The 18530-nt window shown below is 39.2% G+C and overlaps 1 protein-coding gene across 2 annotated transcripts in view; it reads left to right on the top strand.

Annotated features, from left to right (window-relative positions):
- The window catches only part of SCAPER (S-phase cyclin A associated protein in the ER), a 140084-nt gene that overhangs the window by 13035 nt on the left and 108519 nt on the right, over positions 1-18530 (top strand). For both annotated transcript variants that reach the window (XM_033070745.1, XM_033070746.1), the window contains exons 5-9: positions 1961-2158; positions 9601-9701; positions 10136-10252; positions 12137-12297; positions 17936-18195. In XM_033070745.1, coding sequence (XP_032926636.1) covers positions 1961-2158; positions 9601-9701; positions 10136-10252; positions 12137-12297; positions 17936-18195 — 837 coding nt within the window. The remainder of the gene's footprint in view (positions 1-1960; positions 2159-9600; positions 9702-10135; positions 10253-12136; positions 12298-17935; positions 18196-18530) is intronic.

The following is an 18530-nucleotide window of genomic DNA, read 5'->3' as shown; positions in this document are numbered from 1 at the left end:
CCTGAAGGGCAAAGTGGAATTTGTGGTACAAAAAGGCAGGAGTCCCAGGCAATTGTTTTGAAAATTACACTGTTTCTAATTAGTGATTAGATATTCTGGTTATAAACACTGTGTACTGTCATGTGTGGTGTTGGTTTTGATTGTTCTTATTCAATCACCAAAATAGAGCATTTAGAATGGGATTTTACATTAATCCCTGCAAGAGTACTCCAGTAAGAATTGATGTGTGGAGGTACATGCCTGAGTAGCCCAGTGCATCAAAACTACATTAAAGGTGCTATTAAATACTTGAATGAAAAAAGCCAACCCAAACCAGGCTACCTTAACAGGTAACTAAGACTAATATCTCCATCACAAAGTAGCACACAGTTGGGGTGTCACTTGCTGTTTACTGGGGTGCTTGTTCACTGGTTGTGGAATGCACAAGCTTTGGTAGCAGCATTTTACAGTTTGCTTTCTTCTGTGGGAAAGAATTTCAGCTTTAATGAGGGCAGTGTTGGCTGTCCCTGCGCCTGTGCAGCAAATCATGACAGTTAAATCTGTTTTTAGGGTGAGCCACATCAGCATTTCACCAGAATTAACACATTAGCATGAGGGTTTAAAAACAATCATGTCATATGTAATGTCTTGGTAATAGAACATCCCTGTGGTGGAGTATTGCTGGTATGTTTATTAACAGAATGCTATTTTCACCTCTGGATATACATACCTGTTAGAATAAGTAATCCAGGATATGTACAGTAATTTCACGATTATAAGCTGCATCATTTTGACTAAAATTTTGGTCCAAACCCAAAGTGCCGCTTATAATCAGGTGCAGCTTATATACGGACAAAGAACAAAAAGTTGCTGTTTTAGTTTGGAGGACAGATGTCTGCTGAGAAAGGCAGGAACTTGTCTTTGAAATGGAGAATGTAAACCCCCTCCCTCCAAATTGTTATGATTTTGAAATCAAGGAGCTTTCAGGCAAAAATATGGGAATTAGGAATAACAGTTCTTTTCTAGGGAAATTAAAATAGAAATACAGTACTACAAAGAAACAAACCCCAAACTCTGACAAAGAGTACAACCTGACACCCCATCAGGCAGGGTGTTGGCAGCAGTCCCATTAAATGGTGGTTGCAATCCTCTTGCGGTGACAGATGTGGCTCAGTTGGAGTAGTGCTCCTGTACAAGGTGCAGTTTCCCTCTAAAAGTCCAGTGGTGATGCGGAGAAATCTGGTTTTCCTCTGGAGTCCAGTGGAGAAAGGAGCTCCCTTAGTGTCCCAAAACCTCTGTTTTTATTTTGGTAAGAAATGTTGGGCTCTTCCCCCTGGCTGGAGCAACTTCCAATGGGATGCAGTAATTTTATCAGTCCCGCAGTGGGACTCAATGGCCATTAGCAGACAATGACTCCCTGGAGGAAGGATGGGGTGTGAAAAGATAAAGAACAATGCCCCACCTGGTTTCAGTGGATGGCCCATTAGCAGAATATCTCCCACAGAGATAAGGATCACTGCCCCCACCCTCAACAGATGGTGATAGAACAGATACCTTTTATCACACTCTGGATTGTAACGTGCGGCTTATAATCAGGTGCAGCTTATGTATGGACAAAGAACGAAAAGTTGCTGACACCCGGAAGTGCGGCTTATACTCAGTGCGGCTTATAATCTTGAAATTACTGTAATTAGAAGATGTCTCTTTCCAGTGTGCTGAGAGGCAGGGTCTCGTGCTGTTGAGGACTGCAAATACTGGAACCGTCGAAGAACCAGAATGTGTTGAACTTGAGTGCTGTGTATTTAAGAAAGCGTGTGTTAGAAAACTCAAGTCAGTGCAATGATGTAGCTGTCTTCAGTGAAGAAGTTCTTGTTTACAGGTGTTTCAGTGTGCTGATAAAAGGTGTGTTGCACAGGAACCCAACTCCTTACCATACTTCTGTTTATTGTTCTCCTACCCCCTTGTACCTTCTTGTTTCCAGAACACTGCCTTGGAGTGTAAATTATCAGCAGCAGGAGCTGGAGACAAAAGCTTTGACAAAAGCCCAACAAAAAGCAGGCAGCCGCGAAAGGTGGATCTGCGCGCTCGCTACTGGGCATTTCTGTTTGACAACCTCCGGAGGGCAGTGGATGAGATCTATGTCACGTGTGAGTCAGATCAGAGTGTGGTGGAATGCAAGGTAAGGCTCCAGCTGCTCTTGGCCTGTCCAGCTCTTTTATGTTTTAGAAAAAGTAAATGAGGAATTAGCGCTTCAGAAATACGTTACCATTTCATTTGTATTTTGTGTAGGCTTTTAAATAGGAAAGCTGAGGACATTTGTATTTAAGAAAATGCTCTCTCATCTTGAGCAGGGACTCATTTTTGAAGTGTAAACTTGTGTTGTACGTGATATGGTTAGAGCTCAGTTTTTTGCTGAAATCAGATTTTGTTTATTGAGTTCTGATTTTGTTACTTCAGTGACTAAACACTGATTGATTTCTTTTGCCTAGTAATGTCCTTTACTGTAGGTGGCACTGTTGCAGTTCAGCCTTTTTCACGTTCATTTGCTTCTTGTTCAGTGGCTTAATTACACACTGCTCCCTTTCTGCAGTGATAGTTATCACTCTTCTCGTTCTCCCTTTGTTAAGAAAGTGATTGGTGCTCGAGTGTAAGCGATGTCTGGTTGGGATGTCACTGTAAGACACTTGCCAATTTCAAATAACCTGGATTTGTAATAGCCTGTGCATCTGGTTCACATTTTGTTGAGATTTTCTAGCAGATCTGTAGAAATACCCTTGTTATTTAATAAAAATCACTCATGCTTTGGAAATGGAATTTATCGCAAGCATTAAGAGAAGTCAAAATACATTATAAAAGAAATGTTAAAGATATGACCTTGTTTTCATATTAAACATGGCTGGAAACTCAACACATTCTGGAAATGATTATCTAATCACTGCAAAAAAATTCATATATCAATTTAAGTAAACTTTTTTCTTATCCTATGCATCTCATTCTCTACTGCAATCAGACATGACCAAATTGCTTCTGAGATTAGCGTACAAATACTTTTCATTGAAAGCAGCTTTGCAAACTGAACAGTAGCTCAAAGGCTTCCAAATCTCTGGTTGCTCCAACACAATTTAACATTTTGTTACTGAACTGTCTTCCTGCTCAGGAAACCTCTAGAATTTTTTGGTTTAAGAAAGTCAGCCAGCCTTACATTGTAATTAAATTAGCATTTTAAACTTGTGTGGCTGAAAGAACAGAAGTGTATTTGTATCATTATCACATATTTTGGGGGTTAGATATCCTTCAACATTTTAATCAGGCTGCTTGATCTGCTTTTGGATCAGGATACAACATAGAAAGTCTTCATTTTAGCAGACACTTGACAATGATGTATGTATCTGTGGGGATCATGTTGCTTGTTTGCAAAACAGAGGTGAAAAAAACCAAAAATGGGCAAACAGGGCAGTGCAGTGTCAAATGCTGTGAAACTTATGTAATGTTCATGTTACTCTTACCTTTCAAAAGATCTTTTTTCTCAGCACAAAAGTGTGCCTTACCTGAGCAGCTGGAATATGTATTTGTGCTGTGGCATTTTCTTTTACAGGTTAAATGATGATGATTCTTTTCATAAATTACTGTTATTTCTGTTAATTAAGTTATCAAGTGTGAAACTGCTTAGTCTTGCAAATTTTTTTTACTAATAATGTGTATCTTCTATAAATTATATTATTTTTTATTTTATGGTGGTTTTGACAGATGCAGTCCAGAGTTGACTGCTGGACGTAGTGGGACCAAAATGGTCCCACTGCTAACCTTTCTTTCATTTTTTTAAGTGGTATTTTGAAAAATCCTTTCAATTTCAAGATAAATTCACTTTATCAAAAACTTCCTTAATTTCCACTTTTTAAACTTCTGTCTTGGTCAAATGGGCAGGTGCTATTCTGTTTAAACATTGTAGTTGTATAGAGGTTGTCTTCTAAGAAGACCCACATGAAAATGAAATATGACGACCTCTGGCATTTGAAACCTGTTTTACCTGGTGTAAAAGTGTTAGTTGGGTTTTTTGGGTATTTTGTACCTTTTGCTCTCCTGTGTCCTTAAGAGTTGTTGCAATTGTATTGATTGCGTTGTCACTGAAGATGTTTGATGCTCCCCAGTGGGAAAGGGCTCTGGTGGCTCTTTGTGGTTGAAACTGCAGATAGAAGGGTTGTGGTGAGGATCCAAACAGTGGCAGTGTGTGTAAGAGGATCAGTGCTTGTGTGTATTTTCTCAACCTTGGGCTCTGCTGAAGTTGGTATTGTGCTATTGATTTGGAATTGAGAACTCTCAAATCATGCATGTATATATATAGATATGGCTTGGATGCTCTGTGTGGAAGGTGCAATGAATGTGCTTGAAATATTTCTGAAACAAAGGAAGAATTCTCAAGTTTAAGCATCATCTTACTGTACATAAATCAGCTTGTGCAATAGTGATAAAAGATTAGCTATATCCTAGTGGATATGGCTGTAACCTTCAACAATTGAAATGCAAGTTGTGTGGATATTCTGAATATTAGCTGGATTTGTGTGTGTCTGGCATTTATATGGATATTTTACCTACTGTTTTCTAGGTTTGAGTGGCAAGTGTAGGCAGAGCAGAAATGGTCATGCCTTCAAATCTCCTGCTTTATGATAAAAGGTATTAAGACCAAAAGATTTGTAGATGGGTGGAGGTAGATTCTGTAGTCAGCTTTGGTTAATGCAACAGATGTCTTCTGCTGCTGTTCTTCTATGGTGTTTTCAGGTGTCTCAGCAGCTGAGTTTGTATTTATATATGTGAGTATGTGTATATATAAAAAGAAACACTACACACTTCTGTAAATCCTTTATTGATAGAGTTTGAGCAACTGGATCCAACAACTAATGATACAGCAAATATAGAAGAATATCAAACTACCTTTAATTTAATTTTGGAGTTTTTTCCTCCTAGGATGAATTAACAGCTTCAGCTATTCTTTTCCTTTCAAAAAAGCTGAATTTTCTCTTATGAAAATTGAGTTCTGTATTCTTTTTACATTGCTGTTTAGCATTACTTAAAGCTTGTACAATCTCTTGTCTTTTCACCTAACATTAGTTACTGGTGTAATTCTAGAAGGTTTTGGCCAGGGTAGATTCTCTCTTGTTTCTCTATAGCTTACAGATACATTCTTGAATCAGTCTGGTTCAGTGAAAATGGTTTAATTGTGCTTGAGATTCTTATTCCTTCTTATGAAATGGAAAATTCAGCAGTGGAGTTCTGTCCTGCTTCTCACAAACAGCACAAGGTGAAGAGGTGGGTAAAGACTCATTACATTATTACACACATTGCACAGTGCTCCTGTGAAAGAACCAACTGAATCAGCTTCAGTGAAGGCCTTTGGGTCAGGGCAGGTCTGTCAGAGGGTTCCAGCTGATTGAGTCTCCAGTGAAAAATCTCTCTGAGCATTCCTGCTGCCTCTTTTAGGACATTTACCTTTTCATGGTTGCCATCTTTCATAGATGTGTCAACAGAGAAGGGCAGGAAGATGGGTTCATGATCAAACATTCAGTCTTAAAAATAAAAAGGGGTGAGGTCTTTCAAAGTGGTGATCTATTCTGAAAAACCAGCATGTACTTGGCAGTCCGGGTATCCCTGATTCTGCCTCTCCATCCTTTGCATCTGACATATGTGTATATGTGTGTGTGTGTATGTGTATTTAAATTGTGTGTGAGTAAGGCTCTGCAGGTGCCACTGCATTAATTCTTCTGGAGAAAACTTCCTTTGGAAATGGTTGTGGTCCTTTGGAGCACATCCTTGTCAGGCAGGGGATTGTGGCTGCCATGTCAAAGGTGCATCAGTGACGAACAACTGTGTGGTGCATTTAACACTTGAAATTAAATGTAGGAGACCAAGTGCTTGCTTAAAATATTATTTGCCACATACTGAAGTTGATGTAGGGAGAGTCCTTAGTCTGTAGGAGCTGCTTCCTTTCATCATTTCCCAAAGCTTCCTTTCATTCTTCCCAAAGAATTGCTTTGACAGTCACATTGGTTAAACCAACCCCAGAGCTGGCTTTAATTATCTGTAATTTAATTGTATGAAAAGGCTATGAGGAATTTTTGAAGCAATTTTTGTGCCAAATTACTGAAACACCTAGCTAACCTTGAAAACACACATTTAAAAATAGAAGGAAAAGGAACTTAAATTTGTTTGCTAAAAGCATGCTCCAGTATAAAAAAAATTGAAAATACTAAAATATTTGGTATAGGTAATGAAACAGCATGAAGTAGGCGTGGTTTGTAAAACAGAAACCATATTTCTAGCTTGGCTAATAAACTCAAGTATAGATGTGGTGACTGAGTTCATTTCCCTGGTGCACGTGCTACTATTTTGGGTTGGAGTAACCTGATGATCCTACAGTCTTCCATACTCTTCCCTGTTTGCCTCTTCCTTGTTTGAGATGGGGAGAATAAATGCATGAAACAACATTTCAGAGTGGTTAAGGGATTTCTGAAGGAAAATCTTCCATTCTGAAGGCTTACAATGGGCCAGTCTGGGACCCGAGTCTGACTGAGGATTGTTCTGATGTAACCGCTCTTGAAGATGTTTGTTGATTATAAAGTAATTAATAGAGTAATTAATGAAACCCAGGTGGAGAGACTAGAAGTAACTTTGAGATAAATACATGGCAAGCAGCGCAATCAATGAAAGCTGGAGAAAAGGGAAAACAAAAAAAAAGATGCAGAACTGTCGATCAGAGAATTGAGAACAGAGAGGAGAAGGTAACAGGAGTTACATCGTGGCTGGTTTGAGTTTCATGTCACTGATTTTCCTTGAAGGGTTGTTTTTCAGCAGTATGATTTCTTTCTTAGTTCAAGCTGTCTCTTTAAAAATGGTACAGGATGGATGTCACCTTGAGAAATGAGGAGCTATAAACTGTAATGGCTCCAGTGCAGCCTCAGCGTGGCCCCTAAAGTTCCTTTTAGTCAGCAGCTTCTCGGGTGCTGCAGGCTTGGCCTGGCTCAGCAGCGGCTCTGGAGCCGCAGGTAGAGCGGGCTGGATCCGGGATCCTGTGTCAGGGCCAGGAGGACAAGGGGACAAGGGGACAAAGGGACGGCGCCGCCCGGCCTGCCCCGCGCCGGCCCGGCTCCATTACACACCAGTGGAAGCCGCCGCAGCCCAGCGCGGCACTAATTGGTAATTTTAGCTGGACATCTATATGGAGTTATCTGCATGCCTGCCACGGCACTTTCAGAGCCACTTTTGTTCTGCTCCATCCTGCCTGACAAAATGGCCCTGCTAGCTTTAGGGAGAGATGTGCATCAGTGACTATGGGGCCGCTCCAGCTGCTTGTCTTGTTTGTGTTCCCTTATTCAGAAAACACGGCTCGGGTTACAGCTGCATGGCTCTGCTCTGATCATCGCTGATAATGTGCAGCTAAACATTCCGTAAAATAGGTTAAACCTTTTATTGCCTTTTTGTCCTGTGCCAGCGAGCTTCAGAAATATAACTCATATTCACATTATTATTTTTTTTTTTTGGTGAGTATATCAGTGGCTGCCTTGAAAAGTAAATGATTCAGAATTAAATTTTGCTTTCTATGCTCTCATTGTTAGTAGCAGTCAGCACAACTTAGTATGGGCTAACCTAAATGGACATGAATTAGATTAGAAAGCTGAAATTTTATTAGTGGGACTGAAAAAAGAACTGGCTGAAACACTTGACTTGTTCATTTCTTGTAGCAGACTTTACTTAAGAATTATTTTGGTGCTGTAGACCAACTGCTTTGTAAGAAAGATTTCTGTTAGCATTTTTGGGGAATATTTGAAAACAAAGAGCAACTTCTGCATCAGCAGTGAGATTCTGTTTGATTTCCCTGTGTCTGGCTTGGTGGTGCCTTTCCCTTACAGCAGCCAGCATGTGCTCTGTATGTGTCATGAAGAGTAGTCAGAGATACTTATGTCAAAACTGAAACTGAATTTCAAAGTTAAAATTAATATTAATCCATAATATTTTATATGGAAAAGCATTTTGTATGTGTTAGAAGTCTTTTTTTTGTTGTTAAAAGGACAATTAAAAGTAAATATGTGTGGGATGTGTTGTTACAAAAATGTGCATTAATTACCTGGACTGTAGGGAAGAGTGTTTTTACTGGTTTTGGTGTCAAAGGTTTTACTGTTAAAATTTGTAGTTATACACTTAAGAACTAATACCTTCTCATTTGTAATTGTTTCCCAAATTTCTAAGTAATAATTATTTGATTTGAGCAGAAAATTGATCTCATGACCAGCAGGAATTACTTAGGCATAGTAAAGAACTTGTGAAACAGCAACATTTTGTCATTAGTGTTTTTCCTTGTACCATAAAATTATGTTGTACTTCACATTCTTTACGTGAAGCTCATTGAAGTTTCATAGAATTCAAGCTTCATTAATGGATTTTGATTATTTTCAGCACATTGTCACAGCAGAGTACAGGACGCATTTTTCTTGTCTCGGATAGAGTAGTTCTGAGAGCTGCTTTTCCTGACTGGCACGGGCTCAGACTCCCTCAGGAAGGCAGTTGTGTGCTTTGTGGGTGACAATCAGCTTTGCTGAGGAGGTACCTCATGTCTGTGTGTGTTTTGTCACGTTCAGTCCCTGATTTTTGAGTTTTTATGTGGAATACAGAGAACTGCTCCTTTCCATGCCTGAGGCAGTAGATAACTGTACTTTGCTGAGGCTACACAACTGAGAGTTCCATTATGTTGTGTTTTACTCTGCTTTGCTGTGAAAAACTGGTGCCATTAACTGAGTAGAGACAACTTACCTTGAATTTTTCGTTGCCTCTGGATGTAATCTGACCTTACTACAGGCACTGCACTCATAGCTGTGTGCCAGCTGGGCATCAGTAGCCACGGTCAATAATTTCTCAAAGTTAAGGGTGTTTTAATCACAAACAAGTCTCTTCAACTACTGCCATTTTGTCTATGACTTTCTTCCTGGTGTAGTGTGAAGATAAGTTATGTGTCCTTTTGTAACAGTTAATTTTATTTGTTAGAGATAAACATGTGGTTCCAGATTCAGGCTACTCCATCAAGATTTTGCACATTGTGAGTAAATCTCCAGCATGCCCACATCATGACACTGAAACAGAAACAGTGTGTGTTTCATCCCACCCAGGTTCTGATGCTGTTGCCTTTGTGTGGTTTTCTCTACTTTTACTTCATGACCAGATTCACTGTGATATTTTTAGTCTTCCACTGAACTGTTAGGGTTTAAAGAGTTTTGCCTTCTTGGTGATGTATGTCCAGCATATTTTAAAAGATAACTCTGGCCAGAAAAGGGACATAAATAATGAAATGGGAATCCTCATGTGTGTTAAGAATTATTTTCCTGCAAATGTTGCCATTTTGTCCTTACACATTGATGCTGACACAGATCTTGAAAAATATGTACTTTTTCTTTTTAGGATAAATGTTTTAATGATTGTTCACATAAAAATCTTTATCTGGGCCAACTTATTTTGGGGGGGGTTTCTTGGGTTTATTTTTAGTGAGAAAGCTAAATAGTATATCCTTCTTTCTTTTCCTTTACTGGGGTGGGGGATTGTTTTTTAAATAGAAAGATTGATGTGATGGTTGCTTTTCAGGAGGTCCTGATGATGCTTGATAACTATGTAAGGGACTTCAAAGCATTGATTGATTGGATACAGCTACAGGAGAAGCTAGAAAAAGCTGATGCTCAAAGCAGGTAATTAGATTTATATTTTTTTAATCTACAGTGAGAATAAAGTTCACAATAAACTTCATTTTCTAGCAGAGATTCAGCAAATAGAACCAATTTTCCTTTTGGACAAAATGGATGTGAGGACATTTTATGTGCATTGTCACTGTCACTTAGAAGTAGAAGATATTTCCAGTCCTTCCCATCTTTTCCTTTTAAATGATTGGTTTGATGTTTTGCTCTATACTGGAATTTGAAATAAGCATTGTAGTCTTGAGAAGAGGCATTATTAATTATGTGGTCCTGGCTGATAGGGTTTAGAAACTATTGCTAAAATGAATGATTGAATTCAGCAGGATTTATTAATACTGAGTGCTTGTCAGTTCTAGTTTTGCTTTAAGGTAATAGAGGAGGAGTTCCTGTGAATTGCATTTTTAAACCTTTCTTTCCTGGGTTTGCAGACCTACTTCACTGGCTTGGGAAGTAAAGAAAATGTCTCCAGGACGCCATGTGATCCCGAGTCCATCCACAGACAGGATTAGTGTGACATCAAGTGCTCGGAGGAGTTTGAATTTTGGGTATGAAACCAGCTAAAAAGCTTACTGAAGCTAAAATAAAGATTCTTTTGGAGCAAAGTTCATGAATATACTATTTTTCTGTAGTAACCGATGTGTTGTTTTGTTGTTTATTAAATCATATAAGCAATTATATGCGTTCTTAAAAGAAAATCCCATGATCTGTAAAGGAAAATCCTATCACGGACTTACTTTTTCCTGACTTTGTAATACATTTAATTACTGGTCATTACAAAGATAAAATTAAGATAAAATACTGTTAGCATGTGATTTGTGTAGTACTCTCTTCTCTCTACATAACAAAGGTGAAAATGTCTGTAACTGCATTTTGAAATTGCCAGTGTGTGCAATGTGAATGGGCAGCTGAGTGAGCAGAAGTAAACACAGGTCAGAGAGTGAGGGTAAAGTGAGATGGTGATGATTCAGATGCGTGGCAAAACTGATACTAGTTCAAATCCAGAGCATGCTGTGTATTACAGTAAAGCATCTTGTACTTGGTGAAATGAAAACATATGGAAGCAGTTCTACAGCAATTGCACAGATTGAAAGCAGCACTGTCAGGTGCTGTCTCAGTATGGAGAGCATGGATGTGTCTAGTTGAAATCTTCCTCAGGCTGTGTGCTGTAGTTCCTTCAGGTTTGTTGAGATCCAGGGAACACACTGCCCAGTTTGCTGAGTGCTTACAGTGTCCTCAGCAGAGAGGTGATCCTGGACTCTTTGGTCAGCACCTCTGAGGATTGAGCTCTCTGAAATTGTGCATATCAAATATTTCTACAAAAACACTCCAAGTGTGTTTGGGGTATGCCTTGTGTAGGTGAATCTGTCCATACCTACCTGACAATATCTGAGAGGTGCTGCTGAAATGCCTGGTGCTGATGAGAAAATATGCACAAGCACTCAAATGAAACACTTGAATCTGGTAGAAATCAATGCTCTTTAGTAGAACATAGTAGCTCTCAATGCTCTTTTATTGTTATTAGAACATAACAACACAATTAGCCTTACTTGGCTGTGATTGCATGTTGCTGTTGCTGCTGGGGCTGTTTTATTCACAGTCACAGGGACATGATGAGCAACTGTGTGTTAGAACAGGGAACAGCAAGATAAGTTTTCTATCCTTCACACTTGCAATCTTTTTTCTTCTTAGTCCACTTGTGTCTCTCAAAGGAAGGCAACCCCAGAGAGCTACAATATTTTGTGTGTGAGAGAGAAAATGGATTGGAAAATAAGGGCTGAGACATACTTGTTACTACAGACATTTTTGGCAGAATGCTCGGAGTTGCTAGGAAAGGAATAGGGGATAGAAGAGAAGGTAGTGGTGTACCTCTGTAGAATTAATGGTTCATACCTGTAGTCATCCTCACATCTTCCCCAAAGCAGAATAGGAAAAATACAGAAACTAGAAACAGTAACAATGAGAGGTATCCAACAGCATTGATGCAAAGAAAAGAATTTGGAGAAGAGATAACAAGAAGGATATAAGATAAATAAAATCACTTATGTGGAAGATAAGTAGGAAAGTTATCTTCATTATTTTGTATTAAAAGGAATTGGGAGTACTAAATGGTCAAACACCAGGCTTAAAATGACAGGAGTATTTTTCAAGACTTAGTATGTAGAATTTGTTGCTACACATTGCTTTGGTTGCCAAAAAACAGTAATGCCTTCAGAAATTAGTATCACCAAGATTAAATTTCATCTTGTTTATTGAAAACCAAGATTTGTTGAGCAAATTACAAGTTTGCAGTGTAAATTACTGCAGCCTGGACAGTTTGCCAAAGGAGAAGGAGTTGTGTGTGGCACTGTCCCTGCCAGACTGATAAAACTTTCTAACAAACTGTTCTGTTACTCGATCAGACACTAAACAGAGCTGTGGCTTTCGTTTAGGAACCCTGCAGTGACCATTTCTGCACCACGCCTGGCTCCTTCTGGTGTGAGTTGGGCCGATAAGGTCAAAGCCAACCATGGAACTAAAGCTGCCAATCCTGAGCTGGCAACAGCACAAGCCTGTCTGCTCCCTCCAGCACAGAAGGCACTGCGGAAAAATGGCAAGTCCCCTTCACAGGATTATCTTGTTTGCACAAACTCTGTGCTTTGAAGTGAATTCAGAACCTGATGACCTGTGTGCTAAGCAAAATTAAACCTAGCTTTGCAAAATACAGTGTTTAAATTCAATATAGAGAGAAAAGATTAATGCAGCCTTACATTGCAATAGTTAAGTTTGAGACAAAAATGTGATTTTATGTGTAAGGTAACATTCTGCTGTATTTTGACTAACTAGAATTTGATCTGTTCAAATACCAGTTTCTAACGTCTGCCACAAACTGCCAATCTAACTGTGACTGCAATGGGGTGGCTTAACAATATAAAGAATAATGCATGTCCAGGAATCTGGGAAGAACTCAAGATAGTTTTGTATGTCCTGGGAGAACCTGCTGTTAGAACTGTGCTGAAGTAACAATTGATGTTTTTTTCCTTGGAAGACGAGAGTTACCACATTGAGTTATGAATTGTTTCTCTAAAGATGCTTCTTGGAGAATGCTTGATTCAGGATCTTTTGTTCTAGAAGAGATTGATTTGGTTGCAGACATGAAAAACTACCATTTGGTATTTAAAATTAGTTTCTTTGCACTGGATCCCTGAGATTGTCTTCAGAAATTCTTTTTTTAAAAAAAAAATTTCTTCATGTGTGGGCTCAGATGACTTTCTGCAAAACCATCAGGCAGGATGTAGAAATGGATATTCTGAAAGAGAATTAAATAAAAGTTCCAGGAGGGGCATGTATCAGTTGAAGATAGTTGTATGTTCAACCTGGGAGTAGTAGGAGCCATGTGTGGTGATTTGCAGACTTGCTGTTGCAAAAATACCTTTATTAGGTGTTCTTGTGCCTGTGGAGAATGTTATTAGCTAAAAAGGGAGTAAAAGTGATCTGTATTTCAATATGGAAAATATATTTTAAGAGGCTAAGAGGAAAACAAAATAATTCCTCCTTGTGTTGCTTTTAGAGGGCTGAAGAATCAGTTTTATTGAATGTTACTTGCAGCTGAGCTCCAAAAAAAGAGAAGCCCCTTAGGTCCTGTAGTACTGGACTTGAAACATTTCATTTTAAGAAGTAACAGTCATTCCTCTAGACTTTGTTTATTCTTAGGAATCTCTAATTAATACATTGAGCATTGGAGGATATCAGTGATTTTCTCGTGACTGAATTGTTGTGTTTTTAACAAATCAGTTCTCTGTAGGAGCATGTTGTCCTTTGTGTGGGAGGTGGAATCACTTTGGTGAGACCCAACCACCCCTACTGATGAAAGCACAAGAAAATCTGTGAAGTTTATGTGCAGGGAGCCGCAGAAGCTGTTCACATGCATTATTGAAGCAGCTCCGAGGCTCGTGTGTCATCTGCTCTGGCCCTTGCCCAGCTGATGCACTCCCAGCTGTTTGTGCATGTGGGCCTTGGGGAAGGATTCCCCTACTCCTGTGATGCTCCCTTGGCCAGTTGGACCTTACAGCCACAGCATTTCTGCAGGGGTTTCCAACAGCATTAGCATTAGGCTCACAATGGTTTAGTGATGTGGAGGAGTGGGATGATACCGTATCTGTTTCATGGTTGATGCGATTTCCAAATTTAACTAAGTAAGCCCTTAGGGAGAAAGAAAATGCATTATTTTCCCATAGAGTTCTTTAATCTTTCCTTTTCTGGATGCATAATTAAATGAGATTAAATCATCTTATCTAATTTCCCTCATTAAACTTACTGTTACCCTCAATATTTTAATGAATTTTAAAAAATTGTCTTTCATGCTTGACTGTTTTTTTACAATATGAAATGTAGTCTGTTCTTGCTGTCTAAGCAGTTTCTGGTCATGAATTCCCTGGTGCCTGTGGTAAAAAGTGAGATGGGTTATAAGTTTAGAGTGTGTATTAGAAATAGAATTAGGTGCTTATAATTAAAATAATTATTACAGAATTTAGGACAAAGAGCAATCTAGAACATATGAACTTCTCAGAAATACTATTTTTTTTTCTGATGCCATACTAGAAATCTGGTTGTCTTTTATTGTTATTACAATTATTATCATTCTTATCTCTCTTGTATGAATTGCTCATGTCCATAGCTGTTAATAGTTGTTCTCTGTCATGTGAGACTGGACACCTTGCAGGATGTCAGGCAGCTGTCCTGGCCTGGGCTCAGATGGGGCTGAAGTTTAACTATGTGGGGCTTTGGGCAGGATGTTACTGGCAAGTCAGCTTTTTTAGAAGGGCTGTGCATCTGCTGAGGTAGAAACCCCAAGAGTTTGGATTTGTGTTTGTGGTGTTCCCAGCGAGCTCCTTGGTTTGCAGTGAGCTCTAGTTCTTGCAGATGGAGCAGCTTGCCAGGAGCTTGGTGGCTGGGAGGGCCTAGAGGTAACAGATGGCTTGTCACGTCCATGTAACACAAGAGCAGGCAGGGACAGCCAAGTTCACATGAAACTAGAGAATGATCAGGGTAGGCACATGAATTATTCATGTGCAAAGCTCTGGGAGTAATCAAACCCGGCGTGTGATACTCATCCTGTGGAGATGGCCACTGGGCTGTAAGAATTCCAGGGAAAAAATATGGAGGAGGATTGGAGCCTTACTGAGTGTTAACTTTGTCTCTCATTAGATGTGATCTAATGCCAATAAACAATTAGCTTTGCAAACTCTTCGTTAAAAACGTGCATGGAAGTGAGTGGATCCTGAACTGCTTGGTGAATGAAAATGAACAGAATCTTGTGGTGCACTGTAATTGTCAGGTGGCATCACACTATGGGGTGGTTTGTAAAGGTTTTCTGAAATTTTTATTTGTAGAGACCTGGTTAGTTTATTTTATATTTGATAAGGACTAATTAGTGTTGGATTTTTAATATTGAGACATTGTTATACCAATGAGAAAGTTTATGTGTCTTTGTGAAACACGCATGTAAAGACAAAAAGCCCTGTCTCACAGCAAAAACTGTCAAATTGCCAAACCAAAACCACTACACAGCTAAACTGACTCCAGGTGGGTCGGGAGTCTGAATACCCACATGCATTAGAAACTGCTTGGTGTTTGAAGAAGTCACACAATAGTATTTCAAATGCAAGTATTCCTGGCCTATTAAAATGTTTGGTTGAGTTGTGGGTAATAAATCTGAATCTGACAGGGAAGAAATGCAAATTAAAAATTGAACATATATGGTTTTTATGGAAAGGCTCATTCTTACTTTAGTAAGTGTGATTATGGTTTTTCTATGCTCTCAGTAATTTTATTCTGATTAATTCTGTCATTTTAGACTACTAAGAAATATGCCACGAGACAAAGAACAACTAGGCAAGACAGGCAAGAATATTCTTTTTTGGTAGAATAAACTCTTGTAGATGTTAGTAAAAGAAATTAGTACAAGTATTAAGATGCATATATATGATTAATATATCTTATCTAGATGTTAGTAAAATTATGTTATGGTAGTAGATACTACCAAAGGGTATGTTCTGATCCTTTTAAGGCAGAAAAGATGCTTTTATGTAAAAGGTGACTTCCATTTTCAGAAGAAATAGAAGTGTTTAAATAATGTTGTTTTACAAATGACAAGCAGAAGGAATTGCCACCCAAAAGTTGCTGTAGTAAAGCAGTGGTGGTTTTTTGTTTGATTTTAGCAGTTCTTCTGAACAATCTCTGTTGTCTGTTACTTACCAGGGAAATTCCTTGGCCAGATTTTGTCCTAAGTCAGATACAGCAGAGACTTTGTGGTCCCATCAGTTACTGAAGTGGGTGGGATGGGAGCCAAGGGCCTGAGCAGCCCCTGTCCCACAGGATGCAGAGCCAGATGCTGCACAGGCTGTGAGCTTCCTGCAGTAAATCTGGTTGTGATTCCTGGGGAATTAAACCTGCTCCCTGGAGAACTGCCCTGAGAGGACAGTATGTTCCCATCACTAAGTCCTGTAGGTAATATTTTTTCTAGAGGAAGATGAAGAAATGAAAAGGCTGAAGTTGCCTACAGGGGTCAAATGGGAAGTCTGTGGCCAAGGACAATGTAATTGGTGTTTTCTTGACTGCTATTCCCATATTCATTCACACAGTTTGGGAATTTTGTTTACTTTAAAATGCACAGGAATTTTTCTAGAGTCTCAGTAGTAAAATACCAAATTATTTTTTTGCTCTGATATTACCAATATCATTAAGGTTTGTGAACAGTTATATAGTTATGTAAAAACAGCTGTTGCATGAGCTGCTCAGTGGAGATAAATTCCAGTACAGTCCTATCCAATTCCCTGGCAACTCAGGATTTACACCAGCTGCTGGACCAGGCTGCTGTGCTTCATCCTGAGATGTTTGTGAAATGCTGGATGCCAAGGGCAACAAAGGATGGAAGTGCCATTAGTTCTGGGTTTGGCTCATTTCCAGTTCCCTGGTCACTGCTGCTGTTGGACATCAGTTCAAGTCCACCTCCAGGCTCTTTGTGTGTTAATATGTTAAACCTTAACGTTTGAGCTCCAGCTCTGCTCTTTGTACCTGGGCTACATGGCCATCTTTGTCAGTAAAAATGTTAGAAATACCCAGAGAACCAATTTTCTATACAAGTTGTATTCTAGATTATTACCCTCTGTAAGACAGTGTTGGGATTTTTTTCATCTCTGCTTCTCCAGGTAAAAGTCATCTCCTACACCCTTCTCCTCCTTTCTTGTGAACAATCTGAAAAGCAGCTTTTGTCGAAAGTGTGTTGGACAATATACATGTAGTTAGTTCTTGAGTTTTTTGCAAGGATTTTGTTCAGCAAATAAGCCTGAGTTTTCCTTTCACACTTATGAGTTGTACTGTCAGGCTTCAAAGAATCACAGTTGTTTCAGGATAATACCTGGGAAATTACATGCTGCTATTAATTGCTGGCCACAAAAATATTATATACGGAGAAGGAGTACACTTTGAAATCTAGAAATCTGCTCACACCTACAACCTGATGGCTCGGGCAGACAAATAAACTTTAAATGGTTTTCCAGTACGTAACAATATCAGATATCAGAAATGTTGATCAGAAAGTTATATGTAGCAGCTGTGTAGAAATCAAAGTAAATTGAAGAAAACTGCTTTTCTATTTCCCCCTTCATTTGCAGTTCCATTGTAAATATTTTGCTACTTCCTGGAATCCAGGAAAAACAGTTTTCTAAAAGCAGGCACCAATTAGTGTATTTTTGTTATCAGAGTGAAACAAATAGAAAGAGAAGTAAAGCAAGCGCTGGCAGAACAGTAAGGGTGGTAAGCCACGTTTCTGCTTTCCGTGCTAAGTCGTGCGATTATGTCTGTACTTGCACTTTCACAAATGGCCTCTAACGTTCCTGTTGCTGCAAAGAAGAGCAGATGTGATTTCCTTGTTGTGCTTTACCTTCTCCTGAAACAGCAAGGAACAGGCATGGCAAGCTGAAGTACACATTGCCATTTCCCACACCTTTTTGTGCCAGAGTAGCTTCACTCTGCAGAAACAGAACGTGTCCCACAAATGTGTCTGTAACACCAGCAGCATTTCTTGAAGTAAAAAGCTTTGCTGAAGAATATTTCATTTGATTATTTGGGTATTGATTTTTCAAGAGAACATTTTTCTTCACAACTTGTGTGATCCTGTAATAAAACAGTTGTTTCTAATGCTTCTATTTATAAGTGTTCCTGAGGACAGGGGGTGTTTTTTTCACTAGATCGAAAGGATGCTGAGGGCTGGGAAACGGTTCAGCGTGGAAGGCCTGTTCGATCTCGATCCACAACTCTGGCAACAAAAGCTCCCTTGGCTGCAGAGTCACTGAAGTGCAGAGGTGACAGTGACAAAGAAAATGGGATTTCACCAGCAGCAGAAAACAAGCACGGGAGTTCAGCCATCGCTGCTCTGTCCGAAAACACAGAGCTGGTGCAGAAGGATCCTTTACAGCACCCTGAGGGTCCCCTCACTGAAAGGACTCAGGTCAGTGCAGCGTTTTCAACCTTTTTCTAACCTTAAATCTTGCAACTTTTTCTGCAGAGCATTTTCTAAAGGTGGTGTTGGCTAGAGCTTTTATGAACCAGATTGGAAAAGGCTTTTAAAAAGATGTTTATTTCAGTTACATTTATGGAAATGCAGTAAGATGTCAGCACAAATAGACTAATTAAAATTAAGATGCTGTGGACAGCTTTTCCATGTTTTCCAAAATGTCAGCATTCAGCACATCACATACATAGATTTCAGGTAGAAAGATCCAAATTTGCAAGGTAACGAGCACCTGAAATCAGTGAAGTTATTTGCATCACTCACTGTTGTTG

The sequence above is a fragment of the Catharus ustulatus genome, chromosome 12, assembly GCF_009819885.2.
Source record: "Catharus ustulatus isolate bCatUst1 chromosome 12, bCatUst1.pri.v2, whole genome shotgun sequence".
Lineage (NCBI taxonomy): Eukaryota > Metazoa > Chordata > Aves > Passeriformes > Turdidae > Catharus > Catharus ustulatus.
The sequence above is the reverse complement of the archived record's forward strand: the minus strand, read 5'-3'. Positions and strand labels throughout refer to the sequence as shown.